This window comes from Phoenix dactylifera, chromosome 12 (genome assembly GCF_051530095.1).
Source record: "Phoenix dactylifera cultivar Ajwa chromosome 12, Ajwa_hap1_PhDact_Kaust_v1.1, whole genome shotgun sequence".
Lineage (NCBI taxonomy): Eukaryota > Viridiplantae > Streptophyta > Magnoliopsida > Arecales > Arecaceae > Phoenix > Phoenix dactylifera.
In genome coordinates, this window is record NC_143201.1 from 5184730 (window position 1) to 5209531 (window position 24802).

At 38.7% G+C, this 24802-nt stretch overlaps 1 protein-coding gene and 1 long non-coding RNA gene across 3 annotated transcripts; one reads left to right on the forward strand and one right to left on the reverse strand.

Moving 5' to 3' along the window:
* Positions 1-5673: 5673 nt before the first annotated feature.
* On the reverse strand, positions 5674-9665 carry LOC103714657 (uncharacterized). Of its 2 annotated transcripts, XM_008801985.6 has the most exons (3): positions 7218-9665; positions 6106-6311; positions 5674-6004 (listed from the first exon to the last, which is right to left on the reverse strand). In XM_008801985.6, the coding sequence occupies exons 1-3, from the start codon at positions 9294-9296 to the stop codon at positions 5890-5892; spliced, it is 2400 nt and encodes a 799-aa protein (XP_008800207.4). In that variant the 5' UTR covers positions 9297-9665; the 3' UTR covers positions 5674-5889. The 2 variants fall into 2 exon arrangements, with proteins under 2 accessions (XP_008800207.4, XP_008800206.4); XM_008801984.6 differs by having other exon boundaries at positions 5727-6311; positions 7218-9661.
* An 11856-nt stretch (positions 9666-21521) lies between these two features.
* LOC149751515 (uncharacterized) lies at positions 21522-23815 on the forward strand. Its single transcript, XR_016398098.1, has 3 exons — positions 21522-21768; positions 22676-22775; positions 23625-23815. It is a non-coding gene; the product is annotated as an uncharacterized LOC149751515 (long non-coding RNA).
* Positions 23816-24802: the final 987 nt, after the last annotated feature.

Consider the following 24802-nt stretch of genomic DNA (forward strand, 5'->3'; position numbering starts at 1 on the left):
GGATGACATTATGGCCCTTCCTGAAGACTTTTATAATGAGACTCTGAATTTATACAGAATCAATTTTGGCTATGTGTCTCTAATTTCAAAAAAAGACAGGCTTATGCTCAGTCCAGGTTCTGCATCCTATCACTCTCCTTGGCAGCCCTTGCAAGATTATTACTAAGGTTCTAGCTTCTAGACTTATAAAATTCCTCCCAGCTCTAGTGGATGAATCTCAGTCGGTATTTAGTAGATGAATTTTTAAAACCTTCCTAAGTGCACATGAGATGCTTGCCTATTATAAGAGATTAGGGACCTCTGCAAGCTTGATTTTGAGAAAGCTTTTGACAGAGTTAATTGGGATTTCCTTTTTCTCTATTGATTGGTAGAGGATTTCCTCCAAGGTTCTGCGTGTAGTTGGCTTCCCTCCCTTTTCTCTTCTGCAATAGTGGCCTTGTTGGTTATGGCGCTCCTGGCAAGTGGATCTAATGCAAGCAAGGGTTGAGGCAAGGTGACCCACTATCTCCTGCTTTATTTATTTTGGTTGCAGATGTACTCTCTAGATTACTTAAGCATGCAGGAAATATTGGGCTGATTGAAGGCATAGGGGAGTTACTACATTTTCATAACTTGAGAGTTGACATTTTGCAGATGACTCACTTATTTTTTGTAGACGGAAATAAGATAGTATTACTGTTATTAAGGCCATTCTACTTGCATTTGAAGAGGCTTCAGGACTTAAAATAAATTTCTTACAACAATTCAGTAATTTGCATTAACATGGATGAGGTTGAAGCAGAAATCTGTACCATTTTGGTGAATTACAAGAAAGAAAATTGACCTTTTACCTACCTTGGGCTGTCACTTTATGATAAGAAGCTACCTAAACAATGTTGGTTACCTCTAATAGAGAAGATGAGTCAGAAACTTGCCTCCTGGAAAGGTAGACTGTTACGAATGGGTAGTTGGCTTTGCCTTATCAGTGCAGTGCTAACTAGCCCTTCCTTCTTCTTATATGTATATCTTTTTAAGCTTCCAAAATGTGTTATTAATAGTGTTGATTACTTAAAAAGAGTGTTCTTTTGGAAAGGTAAGGAGCATATTAGCAGATTCCACTATTTGGCTAATTAGGATTCAGTATGTCAGGATAAGGAAGAGGGTGTCCTGAGCGTAAAAAATCTAAGAAATCTAAATCTCTCACTTTTGGCGAAATGGGATTGGAAATTGCTTAAACATCCGGTTGGCTATTCTTTGAGAGAGACTTCATAGAAGAGACAAATTAATACAACGTACTACTTGAGGAGCAGGTTCGGCATGCAGGTTAGGAGAAGACTGTCCAAATTAAGCTTCTCCTATTTGGAAGGAAATCTGTAAAGATCTAGTTGCCTTTTGGAACTGCACTGCCTTCAAATTAGGTAATGGTGAAATAATTAGATTTTGCAAAGCTGTGGAAGATTAGCTCTGCACCTAGTGCCTCTCTTTTTCATGATCTTTATCTTAGATTTATAAAGCAAAATCCTTCAGTTGCAACTTATTAAAGTTTTTGGCCCTCTCTCTTTCTTCAAATCAACATAGACGGATAAGCTTATGGATTTGTTCTCCACTGTCCGCCCTTCAAGCTCTTTTGATGCTTCAATGTAGAAATCTTGCACAGATGGGAATTACAGTGTTCAGTCATACTCCAAGTTTATCAATCATGGTGGTATGCTTTAGCAATTCAACAAAATAATTTGGAAGGCTAATGCGCCAAAGAAAATCAAAATTTTCTTATGATTGGCTTGGATGAAAGGATAGAGAATCAGCATCAGTTGTCCATTATGTGGTGCCCGTTCAGAGATGGTTTCACATCTCTTCATTAGATGGCCATTTACTCGAGTTGTTTCGTCGTCTATTCTATCTTGTCTCCATATAAGGGGTTTGCTTCATGATTTTCAGATTTTTTTGTCATTATGGAGGAGAAGCAAAGCACACTCTACTATAGGGAAAAGATGAGATCAGCTATTCATGGCTCATATGTGGCATATATGGCACAAAAGAAATTTCAAGATCTTTTATTAGTGGAAGTCCTCAGCAGCTTCTATTTTACATAAAACCCTCCAATCTTTTTCTGTGTGGCATAACTTATATTCGTCTAAATCATCTCAAAGTCACAAGGCTCTTTCTCTCAGATTGTCTTCCATTCTCTAGTTCCTCATTTCATGTTTCTTCTCTCTCATATTCTCTTGTAAATCATCACTGTAACTTTTTTTATACTTTTATAATAAAATTTGAGGAAGTTTATCACTTCCTTCACTTTCCATCAAAGAAAGAAAGGTAAACAAACATAATAACACTTACTTTTTTGAAAAGAAAAAAAAACATAACACATTTATTTGATCTTCATAATTGACTGTTATGGATCTGTTGTACAAAGTTTAACAATAACAGGGGAAAAAAGATTCAAGTAACCAACTTTTGATTCTTACAATAGTACATTTAAGCATTTAGCAAAGTTCTGATAACACTAGCAGATTTTTTTTTGATAAGATCAGGAATCAGTTCAGATTTAAATGGTGATTTAGTGTAGATGATTCCAATATATATTTCACCAAGCAACTTGCAACTCTCGAGTATAATCACAGTCCTTTAAGAATTTCTTGATTATTACACTTGATTCCCTAATGCAAGAAGTGGATTGGTTCGCCAAAACAAGCTGCAGGTGGGAAGATAGGACACTTTTTCGAATCCTCACTCTCATCTAACTATCATTTTTTTTTTTCAGAATATCTGAAATGTGCCAAGATCATAGACAACAGATTTAGGCATGTAATTTCGGAATATAGCAATGGTTTGTTTTGTCCTCTGTCACCATGTTCCACTCCTTTAGTGTGTATAATTTTATGTATAAATATCTCATTCATCCAAGATAGGAAGAGCAGCCGCATCAATCTTGAGACCAATAACTTAGCTGAAAATATAACTATTTACATGATTATGGCCAAAAAAATCAAATAAATGCAAAAGAAAAAAGAATCAAAAAGTCCTGTAATCATCCTGTTTTCTATGAAATTAAAATCAGAAAAGAACATATTAATTTATATAAAATAGATCTTGGAGATTGGAATTTTTGAGGGGTTTATGGTTTGGTGGAGGCACGGTTTCCATCATTGATTTATATATAAATAGATCTTGGAGATTGGAATTTTTTGAGGTGTTTATGGTTTATAAATGAATGGAATTGAAGAGAATATTAAGGTACCAAATGTTTACCAACAAGTGAATGCAACATGGTGGAGATGGCTCCCGGAGAGATCGACGGTCACCGTGGATTCGAGGAGAATGTGAAGACCTAGAAATAGAGACTTTTTTTTATGAACATTGATTGATTAAAAATGAAAAAATGATGCTTATAAACATCCGAGACATATATCAGTTATGACCCTTAAAAGCTGCCTAAATTATGAAATTAGCCACGTACATTCTCCAGAGTTAACCCTAGCTTTTTGTCCAAATTATAGTACTAGCCATCCATCCTGGACTTTCTACCAGCTATAATCAGTTGTCTTTAAGAAAAATCTGGATCATTAGACATCCAACGAATTCAGTAAATGAAAATAAAAATTTTCTTATGTATAATATTTTAGGAAGCGCCAAAATAAATCCCTGATTAGTTATATTTTTTTAGAAGAAAGGAAACAAGGATCTTAAGTAGTCTTCTTGACTAGAAAAGTTAAATTAAAGTTAATATTTTTTATCAAACTCAAAATAACTTTATCCACCACATTTTTGCTGTGCAGCTTTAATAAAAACCTACTAAAATTATCTGAGTTTGCTAAATAGTTTTAGAATAAAAAAATCTCAAAATTTGTCAAATCCAACAAATTATAACCTGAGACACAAATTGTTCATAGAAAGTCGAACCCTATAAATCACTTCAGATACAATCCTTAGTGATCCTAAATTTTGATAACACCTATGTCGCAATTTCTAGTGATCTTAAACCTATGCTCTGATATCACGTCTATCACGCCCCGAACCCATTACCCAAATTGACCAGGTGATACGGCCATATGAACCATAGAGCGATGCTCTATAAATCATGCAAGACCTAGGATGAATAATTTCAAATAATTCCATAAATTTAAATCAGCAGTTAAAAACCAAAATAAACAAACTAAGTAAATTCACTACGGTCAAATAACCAACTTGTTTAATTACAAAATATTTGATTGCTCATTGGTACCAAAAATAAACTAACTACTAACACTGTCACTCAAACTCCATGCACAACCCACCTGAAACTAGACATCCTGTGACTTTGGACAAAAATACATCAAAAGATATGAACTTTCCGGCCCAATAACAATCCTCCATGCACACATGCCAGCATGAATATGACAACATCGTTAAGCAAATACAAAGCTGATGGTAAGATTTATACATCAACAATCTAATAATCAAACACTTAACAAATTGAGTATATATATTTATAAACACCCATATAAATGGGAAAATAGGGAGGAAAAAAAAAAGGAAAATAGGGAGAGGGATCTGCAGTGGGGGAAGATCTCCGTTCAGCAAATCCGGCAACCAGCCAGCTCAATTCAGACTATTGATGGTGACCTGGAAACGAGGAGAAGGCCATGGAAGAGGAAGAGAGGTTGATTACCTTGCTCCGGCGAGGTAATCAACGGTGGCTCGTTGTGCACACTCAACGGGTAATCAAAAAATAATTGAGATTTTCACCAACGGTGGATCGGGGATGAGAGTCAAGATGGCCTGAGGAAGAAGTTGAAGACGAACTCGATGCCTGACGGAGTCGAGGGAGTCGACGAGCCTTGGGCTTCTCGATGCCTGATGGAGTCGAGGGAGAAGACGAACTCGTTGAAGGAGTCCGCTTCTTTCGTCTCACGTGCAGATCACGTGAAGCATTATTTTGGGTTGTATTTCTGACATTCTCTAATATTCGTGCTGGGCCGGTCAATGGACCGGGCTCTCACACAATGTGAGTTTGTATTTATTCATTTACATACTTACACCCGCCATCTTGTTCTGCCATCATCTCATATATATTTAAGGAGGAGTAAAACCTTTGCCTTATCAAATGATCTATAACTATATTTGTTTTCTAATCTCAAGAGTTCAGATCAAGATTTACCATCTCAATACCGGACCCCGGACTAGTACTATGGGAACTAGTTTGGCATACTGATACTCGGTATGCCCTTGTATTGCATACCAATTTTGTACTGGTATGGTATGGTACAGTTAGTGCGCATCAGAATCGACCGATTACCATGCTCAAATATGATTCAAAGTTTAGACTCTCTTAAACGAGAGAACTAAGTCATACCTAAACCAAGGGTTCTGGGCGCCACTGGCTGAGCAGAACTTGCTGTAACTGTGAAAAGCGTCATGTAATCCATAAAAATAGGAGAAAAGCTTCATATATGTTCTTGTAGCTTATGAAAAGGTGGATAGTGCAAGCAGGGCCCTTTAGCTTTTAGAGTTTGAAGCTTGCCTTCCTAATCATACTTCTTATATCTGCATGCCTATAGAGCAAGCAAGGAGCTGTCATGTTAAAGTCCAAATAGTCTTGTCTGTCAACTGATATTAATGTTCTCCTATATATGTCACGGTCATATATTTACAACCCTTTTTTTTGTGGGAGACATGAAGATTTGTAGGAAGATAATATTTCCCATAGATGAGTTTCTGATAGATAATGCTTCTGGTATTACATTATAAAATAGATTAAGAATATCTGAAAAAATCTATCAAACAATTCTGTCATATGCATTGAGTGATGTAAACAGAATTACTTTATTTCCTAAAACTTTTCTTACATTGAATGACCTCTAACATTTCTATTGCTTAACTGTACGTATGATTGTGTTTGCATTGCAGTTCTATGCCCTTCCACTTCAATCACCAGTTATCAACTCTAGTGCTGTATCTACAACAGAGGAGAGAGTTCTGCCGTGCTTGCTCAGTCCTACGCTTCCAGAGAAAACATGGAAGCATTCGAGCTCTGATGTGGTTTCTGCAACATTCACCAATAACTGGTCCATCTCAAAATTCTTGAATAACTGTATATATTTTCTGTCGGCTTTCATCATCCAAATTGCTAGTTCAGTGACAAACCTTCTTATTCTTGGAACTTTAATTTCTGGATAGTTGTATTTGTTCAGTATCTCTATGAGCTTCTGTATGAGATCAGTCTCCTTAATGCCAGCTTGTTCTAGTTCCTCAGCAAATTTAGTGGAACTCATAAATTTGCATATCTGTGTGGTGAGCCCAATTGATACCTCTAGTAACTTATCTTTCTCGAGCATTATAGCTCTTAATACCTGTAGAGAAAAAAACAATAATGCTGAAATTATTTATTTGAATTTTGTATTTCTCTTTTTTTTCAGGAAAGCATATGGAGTGCTCATAAAATTCTATAACTTTATAAATTAATTTAAGTGAAACCATCTGAAAATACTAGCCGCCTACTCTTAATACTACGCTTAAGACATTACATGAACAACATTGAAGTACTGTTGATGGAAGATATTGCCTTTCTAAGTAATTATGGACTGTATTATAGTATTTCTTCTCATTTTTCACCAATAACCGTCTGCATTTTAGCATCTTGATGAATTAGCAAGCATATTTATCGTTCTTGGTTATCCCATAGTTTCTTTGTTTCTGTTTTTGATTTCTTTCACTAATTTGTGACGATGGCTATTCCTTTCCTTAAAAATCAAGGGAGTTTGTCTAAAATACTGCATGCTAATTCTTTAGGAACTTTGGATAGTGTGAAAAATAAGAAGCATACTTTCAGAATAATGCTTCTGTCTAAGATTATATATACCAAATGATTATTGCAAAACTAGCCAAAGGACATAGTTAATAAATGACATGAGATATATTTACTTTTGATATCTAATATGGCTTTTGTTAAAAATTAAGCTAATAAAGAAAAACCTTTTATGCTTCCCATAACTTTGGAAGGAGGTTGGTAGATACCAGATATTCACATGACCTGTTTCATTGAGTTTGTTTTTATCTCCTGCGATCTCTTTTTTATATCTTTTTAACTTATAAACTCATCGCTTGCCAAAGTGATTCTTTGAGAGGGTTTAGATTTAGTCCCTTCTCTATTTTAGTGTCTATGTTTTTGTTCCAAGATTTTCAAAGCATAGTTGTGATTGTATCTTCTATCTTTTATGATAGCCACAGTAGGATCAAATTGAGATGTAGAGGCTTACAGTGGGCATGGCAGCAGTGACTCCCTTGAGGCGATCAGAGCATTCAGTCGCAGAGTATGCACACAAGTTCCGAAGGATCCTGAAAGCGTTGATTCGGAGCACTGGGTCATTCAGCATGCTTACGAGGCAGTTCAGCACCTGCTGCACCTTCAAGATCCGCTCGCAGTTCTTCTTGCTCTCCAGTGCCAGCATTGCCAGCGCCTCCCCTGCCTGGTTGCTCAATTCGTTCTCATCCTCCGTAAATCCTGGCCTAAAGAAGATGAGCAGCAGAAGCTTAACAATCCCACCTGTGCTCCCAATCTTCTCCCTTGCGTTCTCATCCATTGCCAGGCTCTGCAGAATCTCTATCGCCAGCTTCTGCAGCACCATGTGACTCTCCCCATACTGCAAGATATCCCTGATGTTGCTCACTGTGAAGACAATCTCTGAGATTGCCTGCCGGAGCATTTTCCCGGTGTTTCCGGTCGTGCTCACCAACATCTTGACCACTTGGAGAGACCTCTTCACTGCTTTGATCTGGGACTCCGGTGCTCGGTCATTTCGTAGCAAACTCTGGCCGGTACTCGTGAGGTCTATGATGTTTGGCAAGAGGCCTCTGGCGTTCCCAATCTTCCCACAGTTCTCGTGATCATGAGCGAGCTTCTTCAGGATCAGCAGACCGTAAAGATTAAACACTGAAAAGTCGTAGTCTGCTGGGTCGGGGATGATGGAATTCCGATGGACGTCATGGGATTTTGCGTTGGAGATTCTGCCTGTGTGGAGCAACGATGATATCGACTCCATCGCCCCTGGAATTCCGGAAACTCGAAGTGCATTCTGCTTCTTCCCGGCAAGCTTCGACACGATTTCTGCTGCACACCTCCTGATCTCTTCTTCGGTTGGGTTCTTCCAGTTCAACATATCGACCAGTCTCTCGATGACCCATGTTGAAGTCCCAATCTTCCGTAGCGTCTCGGAGGCAAACTGGTTGCTTTTTACAAGCTTCTGCAGGATCCGAGCTCCGATGATTTGCTCGTCTGGAAAATCAGAGTCCAAGAGCTCCTGAGAGTAGGTCACAAGTTCTATCTTTAGGCCATCAAAGATGCTTCCATTGATGCATTTCGAGTATGCATCGTAAAAGAATCGTTTGATTGATATAATCCCAGACAGTCCTAATTCGCACTCCAGGCTCACATCTTCGAGCAACTTGCCGTAGGAGATCTTCCAATTCCAGTATGCCTTCTCCAGCAGGAACATCAGGGCTTCAGCCAGTGCCAGTCCGTAGAATATGTCCAGTGCTGCCTTCCCGTTCTTTGTTTCATTATCCTGTCCTACTTCACCATAGTCCTGCTTGATGAGGCGCATCAAGGAGAGCGTCACACAGGCGGTAGCTGATAGAAGCTGAAGCCATGTAAGAATCCTGCTGACATTTTTCAATAGAAAGATCCAGCCAGCATGAGGAATCAAGGGAACATTGGGAGTGTACCAAGTGCGGCGTCTCATTTGTTGCACCACCTGGTTTTGGAACTCTGTGACCGTCTGGTTACTCCCTGTGATCCTCCGACATCGGTCGCCATCTGTTTTGGTGATGGAAGGCAGCTGAAAGATGGCTTTGATCCTCCGAAAGATGAAGCGGGAGCTGGACTTGATTGCCTCGAAGCTGTTCCATCCAGCCTCAGATAGGGTCCATGTTGCCTCGTGCTGCCATTCGAGTTCGTGGCTCCGACTGAAGATCCTGGTGCCTTCGATGAGTAGGATAATTGTCACAGACCAGAAGTCTCTCTTCTCGAGCATTGAGGCGAACCCACCGAGAAGAACCACCGTGGCCCAGATGAATGCTAGCGTTCCGAGGCCGCTTGCAGCTTTTTCCAGGATGGCGAGGCGCAGGGCAAAGAGGGTCAGCTTCTTTTCGGGAGCCCGAATTGTGCTGCCTTGGCTTCCATTTCGTCCGGCTGGGGTTGGATTGCTAGGCGTTTTCTGAGGCTCGAAAAAGGTCGAGCCCCAGTAGAACAGATTGTTGCTGCCTCCATCCGCAGTCTCCATGATATTCACTTGGATGCTTGGCTCACCTTCCCCTGATTCCTGTTTCTTGAACCTCATTGCTAGAACTTTTTGGTGGCAAAAGAACCGTCTCTCTGAAGTCTGGTGTTTGCTTTAAATTGATTTGTGCTGATATCAAGCCTCAATAGATCATATTGAACTCATTATAGTTTAACAGCAGAGGTGCTGACAAATCAACAATGTTTGCTTGAGGTATTGGACAGAAGTGGTGGACTTTCTCTTTTTTTTCAGACTTTGCATTAGAAACTGTCAAAGATCAGTTTTCTGAATGGGCTCTGCGCCCAGATAAGTTTGAAAAGTCATGGATATTCCAGTAGAAATGACTATGTGGCATGAGTCAAGGATGATGCTTTGAAAAATTCAGAAAGAATTGTTTGTGGTGGAAGATAGGAGAGGAAGAGGTCCATCTCTTCTTCCTGCTGTCATTTTCTAATTGATGTTTGGATTCCACGTCTGCATGCGTTCTCTATTTTGCTTCCTTTTTTTTATTTGATTGAATCCTCTATTCTTAGCAACTTTTTTTCTCGCTGTTCTCAAGATGTTCTTTTCACTATATTAACCTTCAGTTCTCTTGTTGCATGCCCTTGGTCTCCATAAATCTTAACTGCTCTCTTTCCCTCTCTCCCTCCCTCTCCTCCCCACTATTCTCGAACATGTAATATATATAATTCTACAGGGGTTTTCCTTTGCATGTGCATATTCTAATGAATCAAGAACATCTCCAATTTTATAAGCCAAAGATAAACAAAATGCATCCCTCTTTTTTCTCTTTTCTTATGTAATGCCTTCTTTCTAAATGATTCACATCTCCAGGCAAGCCAGGAATCTAAGCTATAGCTTTGTGTTTTCTTTTCTGTGACTATTTTTCTGGAGCTTAATCGACTTTTTCACTTTTGATTTTTATTAGTCTCAATCACGGAGAGTTCGAAGAAACTTCCAGCTGTGGGACCTCTAAGGACAGTTCGTCTCTTTGTTTTTCTGAAACTGGAAGATTCGTCTGTTCTTAGAAATATCTCTTCCAAGTTGCTCTAGAGATTGAATAAAAAATTGGCATTTTGTGCACTTGTCAATAAACCGAATTCAAATACGATTTTAGTTGTAGATGAGTCTGCCACCATACATTCTTAGGTTTGTCATTTAGAGGGAATCGTCAGAATTTGGATTATAAAAAGCCATATTCTAATTTTGTTTTGGGTGTGATAATGTTGATCCAGCTGATGTTTAATTATTTTATGTCAACTGTACTTGGATATTGTGAGAACCCATGCGGGCTTGTGTTTAGTCCCGCATCGGTTATTCACTGGATAAATCTTGAGTACTTATACGGGATCAAAGAACCCAAATAATATCTTTCGGTTAGTCTTTTTGGATGAGATTCTGCATTGTTACAGATATAATCTAAGTCTTTGCTCACATCAATAGTGTCATCTTGCAGGGTGCAACCAACAGGCTGTTATGTTGGTTTAGATTAGTTTCATTTTGGGTATGGAATGCATACATGCCAACAAGTTGGAGAGTCTTTTTCTTGCAAATAATGAACAAATTCTTTGCAGCTGCCAAGAAACTGAGATGTATGTGGAGCCCATGAGAAGATGGAGTGGGCACAACTTACATGCCGAAAGCACATCCTTGTATGCATTGGTGCCTCCTTCTAAGTTGGCTTCTCTATTTTAGATTTCGAGCATAGAGTAGAGATAAAATTTTAATAGTAAACTACAAAGAAGCAATACCAATTACCAAGCATGTATGCAAGTATGAGAAGCAATGGTTAGGGTTAACCCAAAACATGGACTTTCTTAGGGTGAGCAGTCCTCATTCTAAATATTCTTGGACAAATAGTTCCATTCCTGTGACTTTACTGATGGATGGGCTCCTTTTATTTATCTATTATATTCTGAGAATTATCGAGGCGACTATTAAGCAATTTTTATGAATTTTACATGAATTATCGAGCAATACCTTGAGAATGCCTTATGATAAAGTAACCATCATTTAATTATACATAGGATTGAACTAAATTTTTGAAAGAAAAAGTCACTGGTCAATCTTAAAAGTCGAAATCATAAATTTTCCAGTCATTAGAAGGGCAATCTTTTCCTTTTCAGTAATATACCTCTCCTTGTCAATACTTCATACCTTGTTTGTGGGAAAGATGAAGAGAACCTTATCACAGTGGTACTTGCCAATCCAAATTCAGACTATAAAAGAAACTAATGTATATGCATATTCTACACTATCACAAAATATTACTGGCGACTATTGCAACATTATTTGCAATAGTAGTTTCTGTTATACGTACATTATCTAGTTTGGATCCATCATGGAAACATGGTGAGAGAATTTAGATGAGAATGAAAATTATCAATTTATCTTTAGTATAACTTATCATTAACAATTTATCTTTATTATAACTTAACATTAACAATTTATCTTTATTATAACTTAACATCAACGAGTTGGGGCTTATCATGGTGCTCATACCCCTCTTCCTCTCAATTAGAGATTTTGGGTTTGTCCTTGGTGGTGTGCCTAATAATATTAAGATGGGTCACCTCCCCTTTTAAAAAAAAGAAAAGAAAAACTTGTGTACTCATATACTGCTCTTAGAGAAATTGCAGAAGCATATTCTCTTAAAAATAGTGTCAAATTTAGAGCTTCTTAAAATTTGATGTTTGAAGTATATATAAACTCACTCTTGTGGGTATAAGTGTGAGAATAGGCCTAAATAATCTTTATACTTACCTCATTAAAATGGTATATGAATCCTATTCTTTAACAAGGAAAATGAATGTGTTGAACATTAGTTCTATAGTCATGTTCTTTCGTTTATAAAGTAGGATCGGGTTGAGTGGTTGTGAGCACTAGAAAAGAAAGGATATTTCCCAGCGCTTTGTTTGATCTTTACCGACACTTTTAAGCGTCGGTAGATTTCATGCCAACGCCCCCCAAAGCGTGAGTAAGACGTCGGGCAGGTGGGCGTGGGCTCGGTTTAGGCCGATGCGTCAGGAAAGCATCGTTGATCTATGCCGACGCTTATAAGCGTCGTTCATCCGCAAGTTAACCGACGCTTAAAAGCGTCGGCCAACTTGGACCGCCCCTTCAAACGGTTGGTTTGTGTTGGACTAGGCCGACGCTTCAAAGCGTCGGCTTATGGTTTTTGACCGACGCTTTAAAGCGTCGTTAAAAGCGTGCCAGATTTCGTGCCACTTGCTATTTCCGACGCTTAAAAGCGTTGGCAATGGAAATTTTTTTAAAAAAAAATTTATAAAAGCAATTTTTAATACTCTGTATACATTAAATTCTAACAAAACAAATACACTAAATCACATAGATAACAAAATACACGTCACAAACAAGAACTTTTCATTCAAAATATTCATATTATCATATTTGATTACATTGTACTTCAAAAATATTCTAAAAACATACATCTCAAATTCCTAAGTACACAATCTACGATATATCAAGGGTCGACGGCATCATCATCTTTACGAGTAGATGAAGTATCAGCAACCTACAAGAAAAAAAATACTTTAGAAACTAAAAATACGAAAGTCATCACACTCATACAAGAATAAATTATAATTACATAAAATATTCAAATAGATTTAGTTATGTACCGGAGGAGCAAATCTCTGCAAAAAAGATGAAATATGGTCAAGCTGATTCTGCAAAGATTGTATCTTCAACTCTTGGCTCTGCTTCAACTCCGCCATATCAGTCATATGACTCTGCCTCATCTCCTCTATCCTTGTCTCATATGACTGCTTTATCTGTGCCATCTCTGTCTTCAAACTACAAACCTCTGCAGTGCTAGTACCTTGTCTAGCATCTTGGGTATATCGGCTCACTGCAGATAGCTGAGTGGGGGTAACTCCGACACCATAACCCCTCACGCGACCATAACGTTCTGGGCCCATCAATTCGGCATAGACCTGAGCCTCAATGCGACTGGTCGCGTCGGATGATGATGACTCCACGACACGCTTTGAAATAAGAGTTGTAGCACTTTCCTATATCTCTCAAAAAAAACATTCACATTAATATTTTAAAAGAAGTAAAATTAATAAAAAAATTGTGAACAAATAAAAAAGAATACATACAACTATATCTCTCGACTCATCCCGGACAAAGCTGCCATCTCGGTGAGTGTGGGTCATCTTATAAAACTCTACCTCACCAGGCTATTCCATGCTCTACTATCTAGACATACGGAAAGTATATTGGCAAACTATATATCATGATACGTGCTATATGTTAGTAGAGTTTCAAATAGTTTCAAAAGAACTTACGAATTCATTTCTACGTCTCGCATAACTCTTCGAGCCTGAAGTGTGAGGAACTGCTTGAGATGCTCGTGCAGCTCTACCAATATTAGAATATGTCTGCCAAAATAAAAGCACACAGTATAATATGATTCAATGTATATATTTGCAATCTATATTAATAATAAAGATAATATAAGATATTGAAACAATATACGTGACCTGTCCTCTTTCAGAAAACCAATGGTGAATAAGCTCCCTCCACTGCTGAGGGTATACATCAGGAGGAGTCACACGAGCAACCTCCTCCTCTGTCATACCCTCGTGCTTGAAGTCCGTCTTCAATTTTGCTTTATATTCTTTCCATTTGCAGTTGAGTGACTTTAGCACCCAATCATGGCTTTCTGGAGGAAGTACAAACTTACCCTACAACAAGATACAGAATGTTATAATAATATTAAACCTCTAAAGTAAAATTATGGTCGTAAGCAAATTAACATACATGAGGTGTCAAATTAAAAAGAACAAATTCAATTCATTACCTGTATAAATCTAAGAAGCTCAACCTTATACGAAGAAAGCATGTCATTCCACTTCGTATAGTTGAGCGAACACAGTTGACCCTTGCGTGCAACCGATCCTAAAAAGCTTGATAGAAGACTTTCAACTCTATTGATAGAAGACTTCCAGCTCTATTGATGGGATGCCCCAATTCGTTGCATCGGATGATGATCTTCTCACCCGGAGGAAGCTTCCACACATCCTTTGCTTGAGTGGGTCCTCGTCTCGTCCTCACCATCCCTTGTCCATCTATTAAAATTAAATAAAATATGTCTTAAAAAGTTGAAGACAAATATGAACATAAAATATGAACTTTAAATCGAATTACCCTGGATCCGGAGCTCATCCTCTGGGCAATCAGCAGGAGGCTCGCGCTGAGATCTTGACTCGTGCTACTGGTGCTCACATGGCTGCTAGGACTGCAGGGACTGATCAGAAGTAGATCCCACTTGAGAATGCTGGAACTCCACATCTCTAAATCGTCTCCCTCGGGGCATATTGTTACCTGGTATGCAAAAAAAAGAATCAATATAGATCTATATCGAAGTCCATGCATTGCTGCTTAGTATATTGATTGAACAAAATTCCAATATGATTTTATCTAATTTCTATCTTGACTTGCGTGCAAACTAAATCACCTATCAAATTACATGCTTACATCCATACATACATAATGCTGAAGCATTATGTATGCTTCACACCTATTTTAACATGAGTACTCTGTATACGCTGAAGCATTTTCTTTGATGAGATAACAATAATTACATGCATACATCCATACATACATAATTGCGTACATGTGTGTGTGTATTCAATGAACGATAATGGTTTTCTTGGATATTCATGCTAATCGAATGCCCATGCTTGAAGTCGTCGCTGCAATTCTTTCTGTATTAATGTTACATGAACCGGTTCGTAGATCAGCCGTATTTAGTTTACCAGAGATGCAAGAAACCATACAAAAGCCTAAGTTTTCATCCTTTTGAGCCTGTCGGCTTATACAACTTTCAAAGACAAGGTCAGTTTATTATTGACATAGTCCTCATTCAGAACCTGGGCATGGTTTAATTGAAAGATTCAAATGGTTTAAGAATGACTTGCCTGGAATTTGGGGGAAAAAAAGCTTGAATGTGTCAAATATGTCAAATATGCCAAAGAACAGGAGGCTTACCTGTTAACTTTCTTGCTTTACATAAAAGATACTGTAAAATCATATCAGCAAAAGTGTAGACAATTTCTTGTCACGAAAAAATAGAAAGATCCTGAATTCTGCTCTATTGTAGCACCAAAACCATGCAAAATATTCAGCATAAACCTAATCACTCTTAAAAATTGGAAGACCTTCAATATCACTCCATAGGTCCAAGCCAACACAATATTGGAAAAAATGGAGCATCCTACTCAGAGAAGTGTAAGCATTTGCATGTTTCTTTCTTCTTTTTTTTTTTTTTTTTTTTTGAGGATCTAAGAAACATCATAGCAATTGTTGGCACTTAATTCTCAACTATATTACCAAATAAATACTAGTAAAATGTCTAGGCTCTTATGGTGAAGCATCAAACCTATAGCCTATTTATAAGTTATCTGTTGAAAAAATGTTACTGACTGTCAACTTATGCTAGTGATTAACATATTTTTTAAGGTAATACATTTTTATTTCTACAAATTATATTGCACAAGTGTTCCCATGTCCCAGTTTTTAAACACTCTGGACACTTAGCACCCACGCCATACATGCCTATGTCAAGAAATTCAATTTCTTGAGTGCACATATTGTTCAGTAAAACTGCATCTCTGGACATACGCATCAATGCATAAGAGGCCTTCAAAACATTCAGTTCTATGCAATTTAGATACTGGAGATCATGATCAATGGTTTGGATATGTGAATTTTCATTTGAAGTAAGGCAATTACTGATTTCTTGGGAAGTTGCTGGAGATGTTTCCTTCCTTTGATTAAAGGTTCCTGGGGAAGCTGGGGGGTTGGATTTGTTAACCCACGAACACACGAACTCAACTTTTTATTCAATACCAACTCAAGTTTTTTGATTCTTTCAAGAGTTTCATATTGTCCAGCCTATGCTAGAAGATTTTAACTTGGGCAAGATTCAGTTAAAAAATAAGAAAGCAGAAACAAACAAATAAAAGTAAAGGAACATTAGGAACATCAAAACTATCATGAGAGGATTATCACCATTGTATAAAAAATCTCAAGACATTGGAAATTATTTAATAAAAAGACTACATACAAAAATATATGTCATACAAAACATAATGGAATATGTTTGAAGCAGTAGTGCAATAAATAATAAAAAAAAGGTGTTCTGCATGATACAGAATGATCAGAATAAAGCTTTTAAACCATGAAATGCATAAGACTGTTTATCAAGATCCTATAAGCCGATGCAAATTGTTGAAACCTGAACTAATTTCCAAGCATTACAGAGAAACATGAGCCAGTTGATTGAAAATATTAGCATCCATAAAACAAATGGATGTTAATATTTTATCTAATGGTGCATCATGCAGTAGGTCATTATAATACTTTTTCCCTCATGGACTACAGAATTAAATAATGATTTTTAAACTATATCAATGTCCTGAAACCGATGTTGTATATAGAACAGGATATTCCAATTCAAAAAACCCAATATTCGAGACACAGAGGAATTCATTCCAAACATAAACAACTGGCAACTTGTCGCCATCAATTCATAAATATACCCTTCCACCCAGAGTCAAATCAAGGGTTGCTGCTCTCACTTAAACGAATAGCTTACATAAACCCACCACTTCATATCGACTTCAAGGAAATTTCCCCTTTCCTTCATGCGGAAGTATTTGATATTTGATGCAAACTGCGTAACGTCTGAACCTTTAATCACCCAGCTTCCCCAAGAACGCCCACGCACAGACGAACAAGAAGAGGCGGAGAAGGAGAAGAACAAGCGAGAAGGAGGGAGAGGAGTGAGGAGGAGAAAAATACCTCAGGTGGAGGAGGTCGGGGTTGGTCAGGCGGCGCCGGAGAGAAGGGAGGAGGAGAGGAGGTTGGAGTCGGACGGTTGGCGCCGGAGAGAAGGGAGGAGGAGAGGAAGACGGATGACTAGGGCAGCGCCGGAGAGGAGGAAGACGGAAGCTAGGGCAGTGCCTGAAAGGAGGAAAACGAAAGTCGGAGAGGAGAAATAGGGCTCGATCCGGGTCAGGCGCTGGGTTTTGAGGGATTCTAGCCTTAGACAACACTTATAAGCGTCGTCTTTAGTCGACGCTTCTACACGTCGTGTATATTCGACACTTATAAGCGTCATCTTAGGCAGGGGACAACAATGACGCTTAAAAGCGTCGTCCTAGGTCTAGCTCCCATGCTTCCCAGCAACGATTTCGCTAGAAGACTATGACGACGCATTTAAGCGTCGTCAATTCTGTCAAATTGCTGACGCTCTTAAAAAGCGTCAGCAAAATTTGGCGCGGCAGAAAATTTTGCCGACGCTTTTTCCTAGCGTCGGCAAAAAAGGGTCGGCTTTTTCTAATTTTACTGTAGTGGAGGACCCATGTGGGCGTGTGTTTAGTCCCATATCGGTTATTTGTTGGGTAGATCTTGGGTATTTACAGGATCAAAGAACCCAAATAATAACTTCCGGCTAGCCATTTTGGGTGAGGTCCTAGGTTGTGACAAATGGTATCAGAGCGGACCCAACCCATAACCTATGTTGACTAGGGGACACTGCAGCACGGATCCATTGGGGCTGACGACGGACCAATCGTGGGATTTGTGATTAGATTTGAATAGATTTGAATCCTTAGCCTGACGAGGACGTCAGGGCTTGAACGGGGGGAGTATGTGAGGACCTGTGCGGGTGTGTATTTAGTCCCACATTGGTTATTCGCTGGGTAGATCTTGGATAATTATACAGGATCAAGGAACCCAAACAATACCTTTCGGCTAGCTATTTGAGGTGAGGTCCTGGATTGTTACAAATGGTATCAGAGCAGACCTGGTCCATAATCTATGTGGACTAGGGGACACTGCAACACGGATCCATTGGGGCTGACCACGGGCCAATCGTGGTGTTTGTGATTAGATTGAATAGATTTGAATCCTTAGCTTGACGAGGACGTCAGGGTTTGAATGGGGAAAGTATGTGAGGACCCGTGCGGGCGTGTGTTTAGTCCCACATCGGTTATTCGCTGGGTAGATCTTGGGTACTTATACAGGATCAAGGAATCCAAATAATAACTTTCGGCTAGCCATTTTGGGTGAGGTCCTGGGTTGTTACAAATGGTATCAGAGCGGACCCGACCCATAATCTATGTGAACTAGGGGACACTGCAGCACGGATCCGTTGGGGCTGACCACGAACTGATCGAGGTGCTTGTGATTAGATTTGAACGGATTTGAACCCTTAGCCTGACGAGGACGTCAGGGCTTGAACGGGGGGAGTATGTGAGGATCCATGAGGGCGTGTGTTTAGTCCCACATCGGTTATTTGTTGGGTAGATCTTGGGTATTTATACAGGATCAAGAAACCCAAATAATAACTTCCGGCTAGCCATTTTGGGTGAGGTCCTGGGTTGTGACAGTGGTATTCTCTCAGAATCATCCCAAATTCAGGTGCCTACTCTTCTTGAGCAACAGTCTTGGATTTAAGAGCCCTACACCCCCCCTAAAAAAACTCCATATATATATATATGGGATTGATAACCTACTCTCTGTTATGGTAAGTTATTAATCTACCCATTTTTTATTGGATAAAAAATATCCTTACTTTTATAACTCTTAAAGGTATTTTATGTCTTTTTACAATTCCACATTAACTCACCCTTTCAACCCCCCAATTAATACTCTTATATATATATATATATATATATATATAGAGGGATTGATAACCTAATCTCTGTTATTATACGTTATCAATCTACCCATTTTTTATTGGACAAAAAATATCCTTACTTTTTGTAACTCTTAAGGATATTTTATGTCTTTTTACAACCTCACATTAACTCATCCTCTCAACCCTCCAATTAATGCTCTATCCCTCTCTTTCTCTCATACACACACACACATATATATATACATACATATAGATGTATATACATATAGATGTATGTATATATATAGATAGATATATGTATGTATATATACGTACGTATATGCATATATATATATATATGTGTGTGTGTGTGTGTGTGTATGTATCTATATATATGTATATGTATACATACATACACACACACATATATATATATATATAATGGAGAGAGAAAGAAAGAGAGGGAGAGAGGATTAATTGGGGGGTTGAGAAGGTGAATTAATGTAGGATTGTAAAAAGACATAAAATACCCTTAAGAGTTATAAAAAGTAAGGATATTTTTTGTCTTAGAAAAAATGGGTAGATTGATAACCTACCATAACAGAGAGTAGGTTATCAATCCCCTATATATATATATATATATATATATATATATATATACTCTTAAGAAATGATTCCTTTAACTAATTATTTGTTTCTTTTATTTCTAATTTATGGTAAGGTCATATTGTATATATATAATAGTCAATTATATCTCTTTAAAGTTTTTATGCTTTTGTTACAATATTAATTTGATTGTTTTCCTTCTGAAAGGGTTTTTATAACCTTATCCTTTTTATTGGAAGTTTCCCTAGAGTTAAAAAGAGGAATACTAAACAGAAAAAAAAAAAGCACAAAAATAATTTTGGCAGAATCCTAAGGAAACTTTCTTGCATCTTTTGAACTCATAAACAAATGCGTAGTATATTGTCAGTTATTGATTCCACATTCTTGTGATTGGAGTTTTAACTAGCCACTAGATCGCAAAAGCTTAAGTTATTAAAAAAGGGGTCAACAATGTATATCATGCCTTAATACTTCCTTTCACATGCAGCTGAACCATGGATGAAAATCAAATATGACTCAATATAACAACCAGGAATGAGTTAAAGTAAATCAGGAAAAAAAAAAAATCAGTGGATATTTGGATTCAGGACTCCAGCTTTGATACCCTGTCACCTAACCACTAGAACCTAAAAGCTTAAGCTACTAGTAAGGGATCAACAATGTATAGAAGGCAAGAAATAAACAGGAATGAGTCAAGAGAAGAAAAGACTCAAGATAACAAATGGGCAAATTTAAGAAAATTAGCCTGAATGAGGATTTGAACCCACGACCATCAGTTCCAATACAATGTTAACTACTAAATTTCAAAAGCTTAAGCTGTTAAGTAAGGGACCAGCAAAGTATATCAGGCTTAACATGGAGAGCTAATGATCATTTACATTTTATCATTTATGTACCATTTGATTCAATCTCAGGCCACATCTTCATTTGAAAAAAGGTTTCGGTGGTGTTGGCTTCTAATAGGAAGAACTGACAAGAATCTAAATGCTACAAGGTGAAAACATATCTAATTTAAATTCTCCTAATTGTACAACCAAAATCATTGGTTAAACTAGAGAATCTGATGCCAAGTGTACAATTTGAGCTATGTAAGGTGTGTACATTCTAAAGGCTCTTAAGATGTGATATTTGTAGTAAGAAATTTTTATTGGTCATCCTTAAGATGGAAAATATCTACAATTGATCATTCTTTATTCCCTTGAAGGGTAGAAAAGGAATTTTGAAAAAAGGAAATAACTGAAATGGTCCAATGAACCAAACTCACATTTTTAACTACTAAGCTTATTTTTTCTTTTTACAATTTTTTTTGTTTCATTTTTTAGAACAATTCTTTGGTGGATAAGGAATTGATGTTCCAACCTTTCAAACCTTATATTCTTGTTTTTCTTGTTTCATGTTATTGTATATATCAGGCATAAGAATTTATTGTAAGTGCCCGCACTTACCTTGAAAAATATAAACGAAATCTGCTTATTTGCAGTGCTCATGCTGATCAAAATCTTTTTTGTTTTACCAACCACTTGTCTAAACATTAACAAAGTCTACCATAACATGAGAAATTATGACATGATTTCCTTCATGGTGAATGTCTGTTCGAACATCTTAATTTTCTTCTCTTCTACAGTCAGAGAGGGATAGATGATGCTCAACCTGAAATAACCGTACTTTGGAGAACATTTTGTTGAGGAAAGAGACCAAATTGATCTAACTTATGGTGATAGACGAGACTCCTTTCAAAGACCTTGAGTTTTTGGTAAGAAGAGAGAAGGGTTTTTGGTAATAAGAGAAAAAACACTATTTGGAAAATCTTTACTCTATTTGAATGTCACTTTCTTGGTATTTACTACCATTAATAGTAGAAAACCTTAGAAGACTGTCCTTCAATTTCTGTGAGATTATTGGTTGCATTTAATCTAACCATTTATATTGTAATACCCATGAAAAAAAAAAATGGTTTGATGGGCCGGCCCGAAGAAGCCGGGCCCATCTATAAAATACGATCGTGCCCTAGGCACGATCGTGGATGAAGAGAGGAGAATGGGAGAGGGGGGGGGGGGGGGCGGCGGCGTTGGAGGGGATCGTTGGAGAGGCCGATCGCCGGAGGAAACCGAGCGCCGGAGCCGAGAACCAGTCGGCCGTGGAGGAAGCCGGAAAGCCTCTCCTCCCTTCCCCACAAACCGGGAGAAAAACTTTGGACCCGTGCGGGGAAAATCCGAGTTTCCTCTCCGATTCCTCGCCGGAAAGATCACCGGAGCACCTCGTCGGGCTGAGGTAAGTGCAGCACCTTCCCTTGCACTCCATTTACTAGGTTTAGGGCCGGTGAGATCGCCGGAGAAGAGTCCGAAACAGGGATACCCTGTTTTGGCTTCTCTTTTTCGGATCTTGCCGCCGCCGCCGGCCGCCGGTTGGTCGGGATCCATGGTATTGGGGGTCGGTCGGGTCTATGTGAGGGTCGGAGAGAGTTTTCTAGGCTGTGTATGTGATGAGGGAGGGTGGATCCGAGGTCTTCTTCCTCGGGATCCCATCCTCTCCTCCTCTTCCCCTCGTCGGTTGGCCACCGGCGGCAGCGACGGCGGTTGGGTGCCGTCGGGTGGGGGCCGAGCCACTGTCAGTGGCCTTTCCGTGGAAGAAATGGAGGAAGGGGGAGGGGACAGTGTTGGTTGGAAAGAGGAAGAAGAAGAAGAAGAAGGAGGAGGAGGAGAGAAAATAAGAATATAATAATAATAATAATAAGAGGAGAAGGAAAAGAAGAAGAAGAGGAAGAGACTTCTTCTTCTCTCTTTCTCTTGGCCGGCCACCATCGCCGGTGACTGCAGTAGGGGTGGCCGGTGATGGTTCGACCAATGGTGGCCGAGGATTGGGCAGGTGGCGGCTGCTGCCCTTGGGCCAAGAAATGGGGAAGGGGAGATGTATTCCCAACCATGAAGAGAGAGGAATCATCCATTCTGTTGGTCTCTTTATCGGGACCGGCCATCATCGCCGGCGTGGCAGCGGCCACGGCTGGCGACGACGTAGGCCGGTGGTACAAGATGGGAGTCGGGCTATCCCGACTGCCCTAGATCTGGGAGGATTGAGATGTTTGGGGACCTGATGATGGACCCCATAACAGATGAGAATTATAGTTCAGAATATTTTAATATTAAATAATTTAGTTTGTGATTTATAATTGATGTTGTAGGGGAAGAGTCAGCGGTGCCAGGAGGTTTTGATCAGGGGACTCAGCACCCCAGCTCGTAGGTTGTAATCCAGATCTGTGTTTGAGTCTGTCTACAATTTCTGTAAGAATCCTTGTACGCCAATCCTACATGATATACATATTTTTGCACTATATATGTTTGATATGCTATGATCCAGACAAAGCAAAATAGTTTTATATTTAATTATATTTTGATCGTGTTGGCTTGTGGTTGGTAGTGTGATGGATGCTTGTATGTGTATAACTTATACCTGCATAATTGAATTTATGGATGTGGTGGTATGGACTAACCATGTTATAGTGATTGCCCTGTCACGGGCCGGAAACGTGACCATGGTTAGTCTAGGCCGGAAATAAAGTAAATAAAAGGGATTGATGTGTGGATGTGAAATTGATTAAATGAACATTGACTTTGGGCCGTCTCGTTATTATGGGTTTGCCCGTCACAGGCTCTAAGTGTGACACTATTGGTTTGCCCGTCACAGGCTCTAAGTGTGACAATGTTGGTTTGCCCGTCACAGGCTCTAAGTGTGACAATGTTGGTTTGCCCGTCACAGGCTCTAAGTGTGACACTATTGGTTTGCCCTGTCACGGGCTGGAAACGTGACCGGGATTTGGCCCAAAGTCGGAAAGATAATTGATCCGGATCAAGTTAATATAGAATGGAAAGAAAAAGGCATTGAAAACATTAATGAAGATTTATGAGCTATCGTATGCTATATCATTCTTGCGTAGTTGGACTTTCATTGATATTTGACGTACATACTTATATTGATTATTCGAGCCTTTTGATAGCCGGTTTATGATTTCATGAAATATGCATCGATTTGTCGTGGCTTTCAAATTCATATTATTATTGTGTTGGTATGGATGTGTAGGGATTCTTACTGGGCTGTAAAGCTCACCCCCTTTTCTTCTTTTTCTTTACCAGAGTTGCAGGATGCATAGTTTTGGATGGGATGGGCGCAGAGTGCGAGCACCAGAGTCATTAGTTAGTTAGTTGTTTATCCTTCTTTGATGTCGATGAACATTTGAAGAGCTTGTAAATGAACTAATTTGTTTATTTTGGACATGTCGGACTGCTCTATTTGAATTACTAGATTAATTGTGGATTTATTAGAATTTTTGTTAATCATAGGCCTTGCATGATCTTTAGGGCACTGCTCTAGGGCTCATGCGGCCGGTCGCGTACCGGACCCGGGTGCTGGGTTCGGGGCGTGACATATATGGAGGTGCTATCTACCCTCTGAGACTTTAATCTTGTAGTGTGGTTTTGCTATGCATGTACTTGTGTACACATCCCATCTTTCTGTTACATCTACATTTTTCTTTCTTGGTGAAAACACTTAATCTTGGCATTACTAAATGATCCATAACTAGATCCATTTTCGAACGTTAAGAATCGAGAAAATGACGCAAGACAGATCTTAAATGGAGCTTTGGAACCTTTTTCTAAGATAAAAATTGCGAACAACCTTCTTGACCGATATCTACTTCCCCCTCCCCCCATCGGATTTGATGTCTATGAATATCCTTATATATGTTCATGAGCTCTTGGAGTAGTATATTGGGTCCTTTCTCTTTTAGGGGGCTTGTTTAGATGCTAGCTGCTCTGATCTCCCTGAACCACGCCATCTCCAGCCCCATGCACTTGCAACTCATAGAGGCGGCAAGTACTCAATGCCCCACAACTATCAAAATAATGTGGGGTTGAAACATGAGAGCGCCTGCCTCCAAGAAAGATATTATACATCTTGCAAAGAAAGATATTGATGAGCACTAATAAGTAACTACTAGTGAAACAAAAGGAAACTCTTGTATTATATAGAAAACAGAAGACAATTATGGAATTAGGCATTCTCTCATATTATTACCAGTTTACCATGATGTACATAAACTTACTCAATTGGAACAACTTGTGAGAATTTCTATATCTCTGCTTAAATTGGATGATCTTTGATGTTTCAAATGTGTAATTATACATATTATTGGACTAGAAATGATTTTCCTATTTGTAATTATACATAAAATCGGCATAGCAATAATGCTTCTGTTTTGTAATTGTACATATGATTTGGCTAGCATAACAGTTGTTTGCCTGCTGACTTT

What these genes read in the sequence shown, in the direction of transcription:
- LOC103714657 (XM_008801984.6), bottom strand. Translation starts at nt 9,296, where the DNA reads ATGAGGTTCAAGAAACAGGAATCAGGGGAAGGTGAGCCAAGCATCCAA. An exon ending in TCACTGCTGCCATGCCCACT is followed by an intron (nt 6,312 to 7,217) that starts GTAAGCCTCTAC and finishes TTTTCTCTACAG; the next exon opens with GTATTAAGAGCTATAATGCT.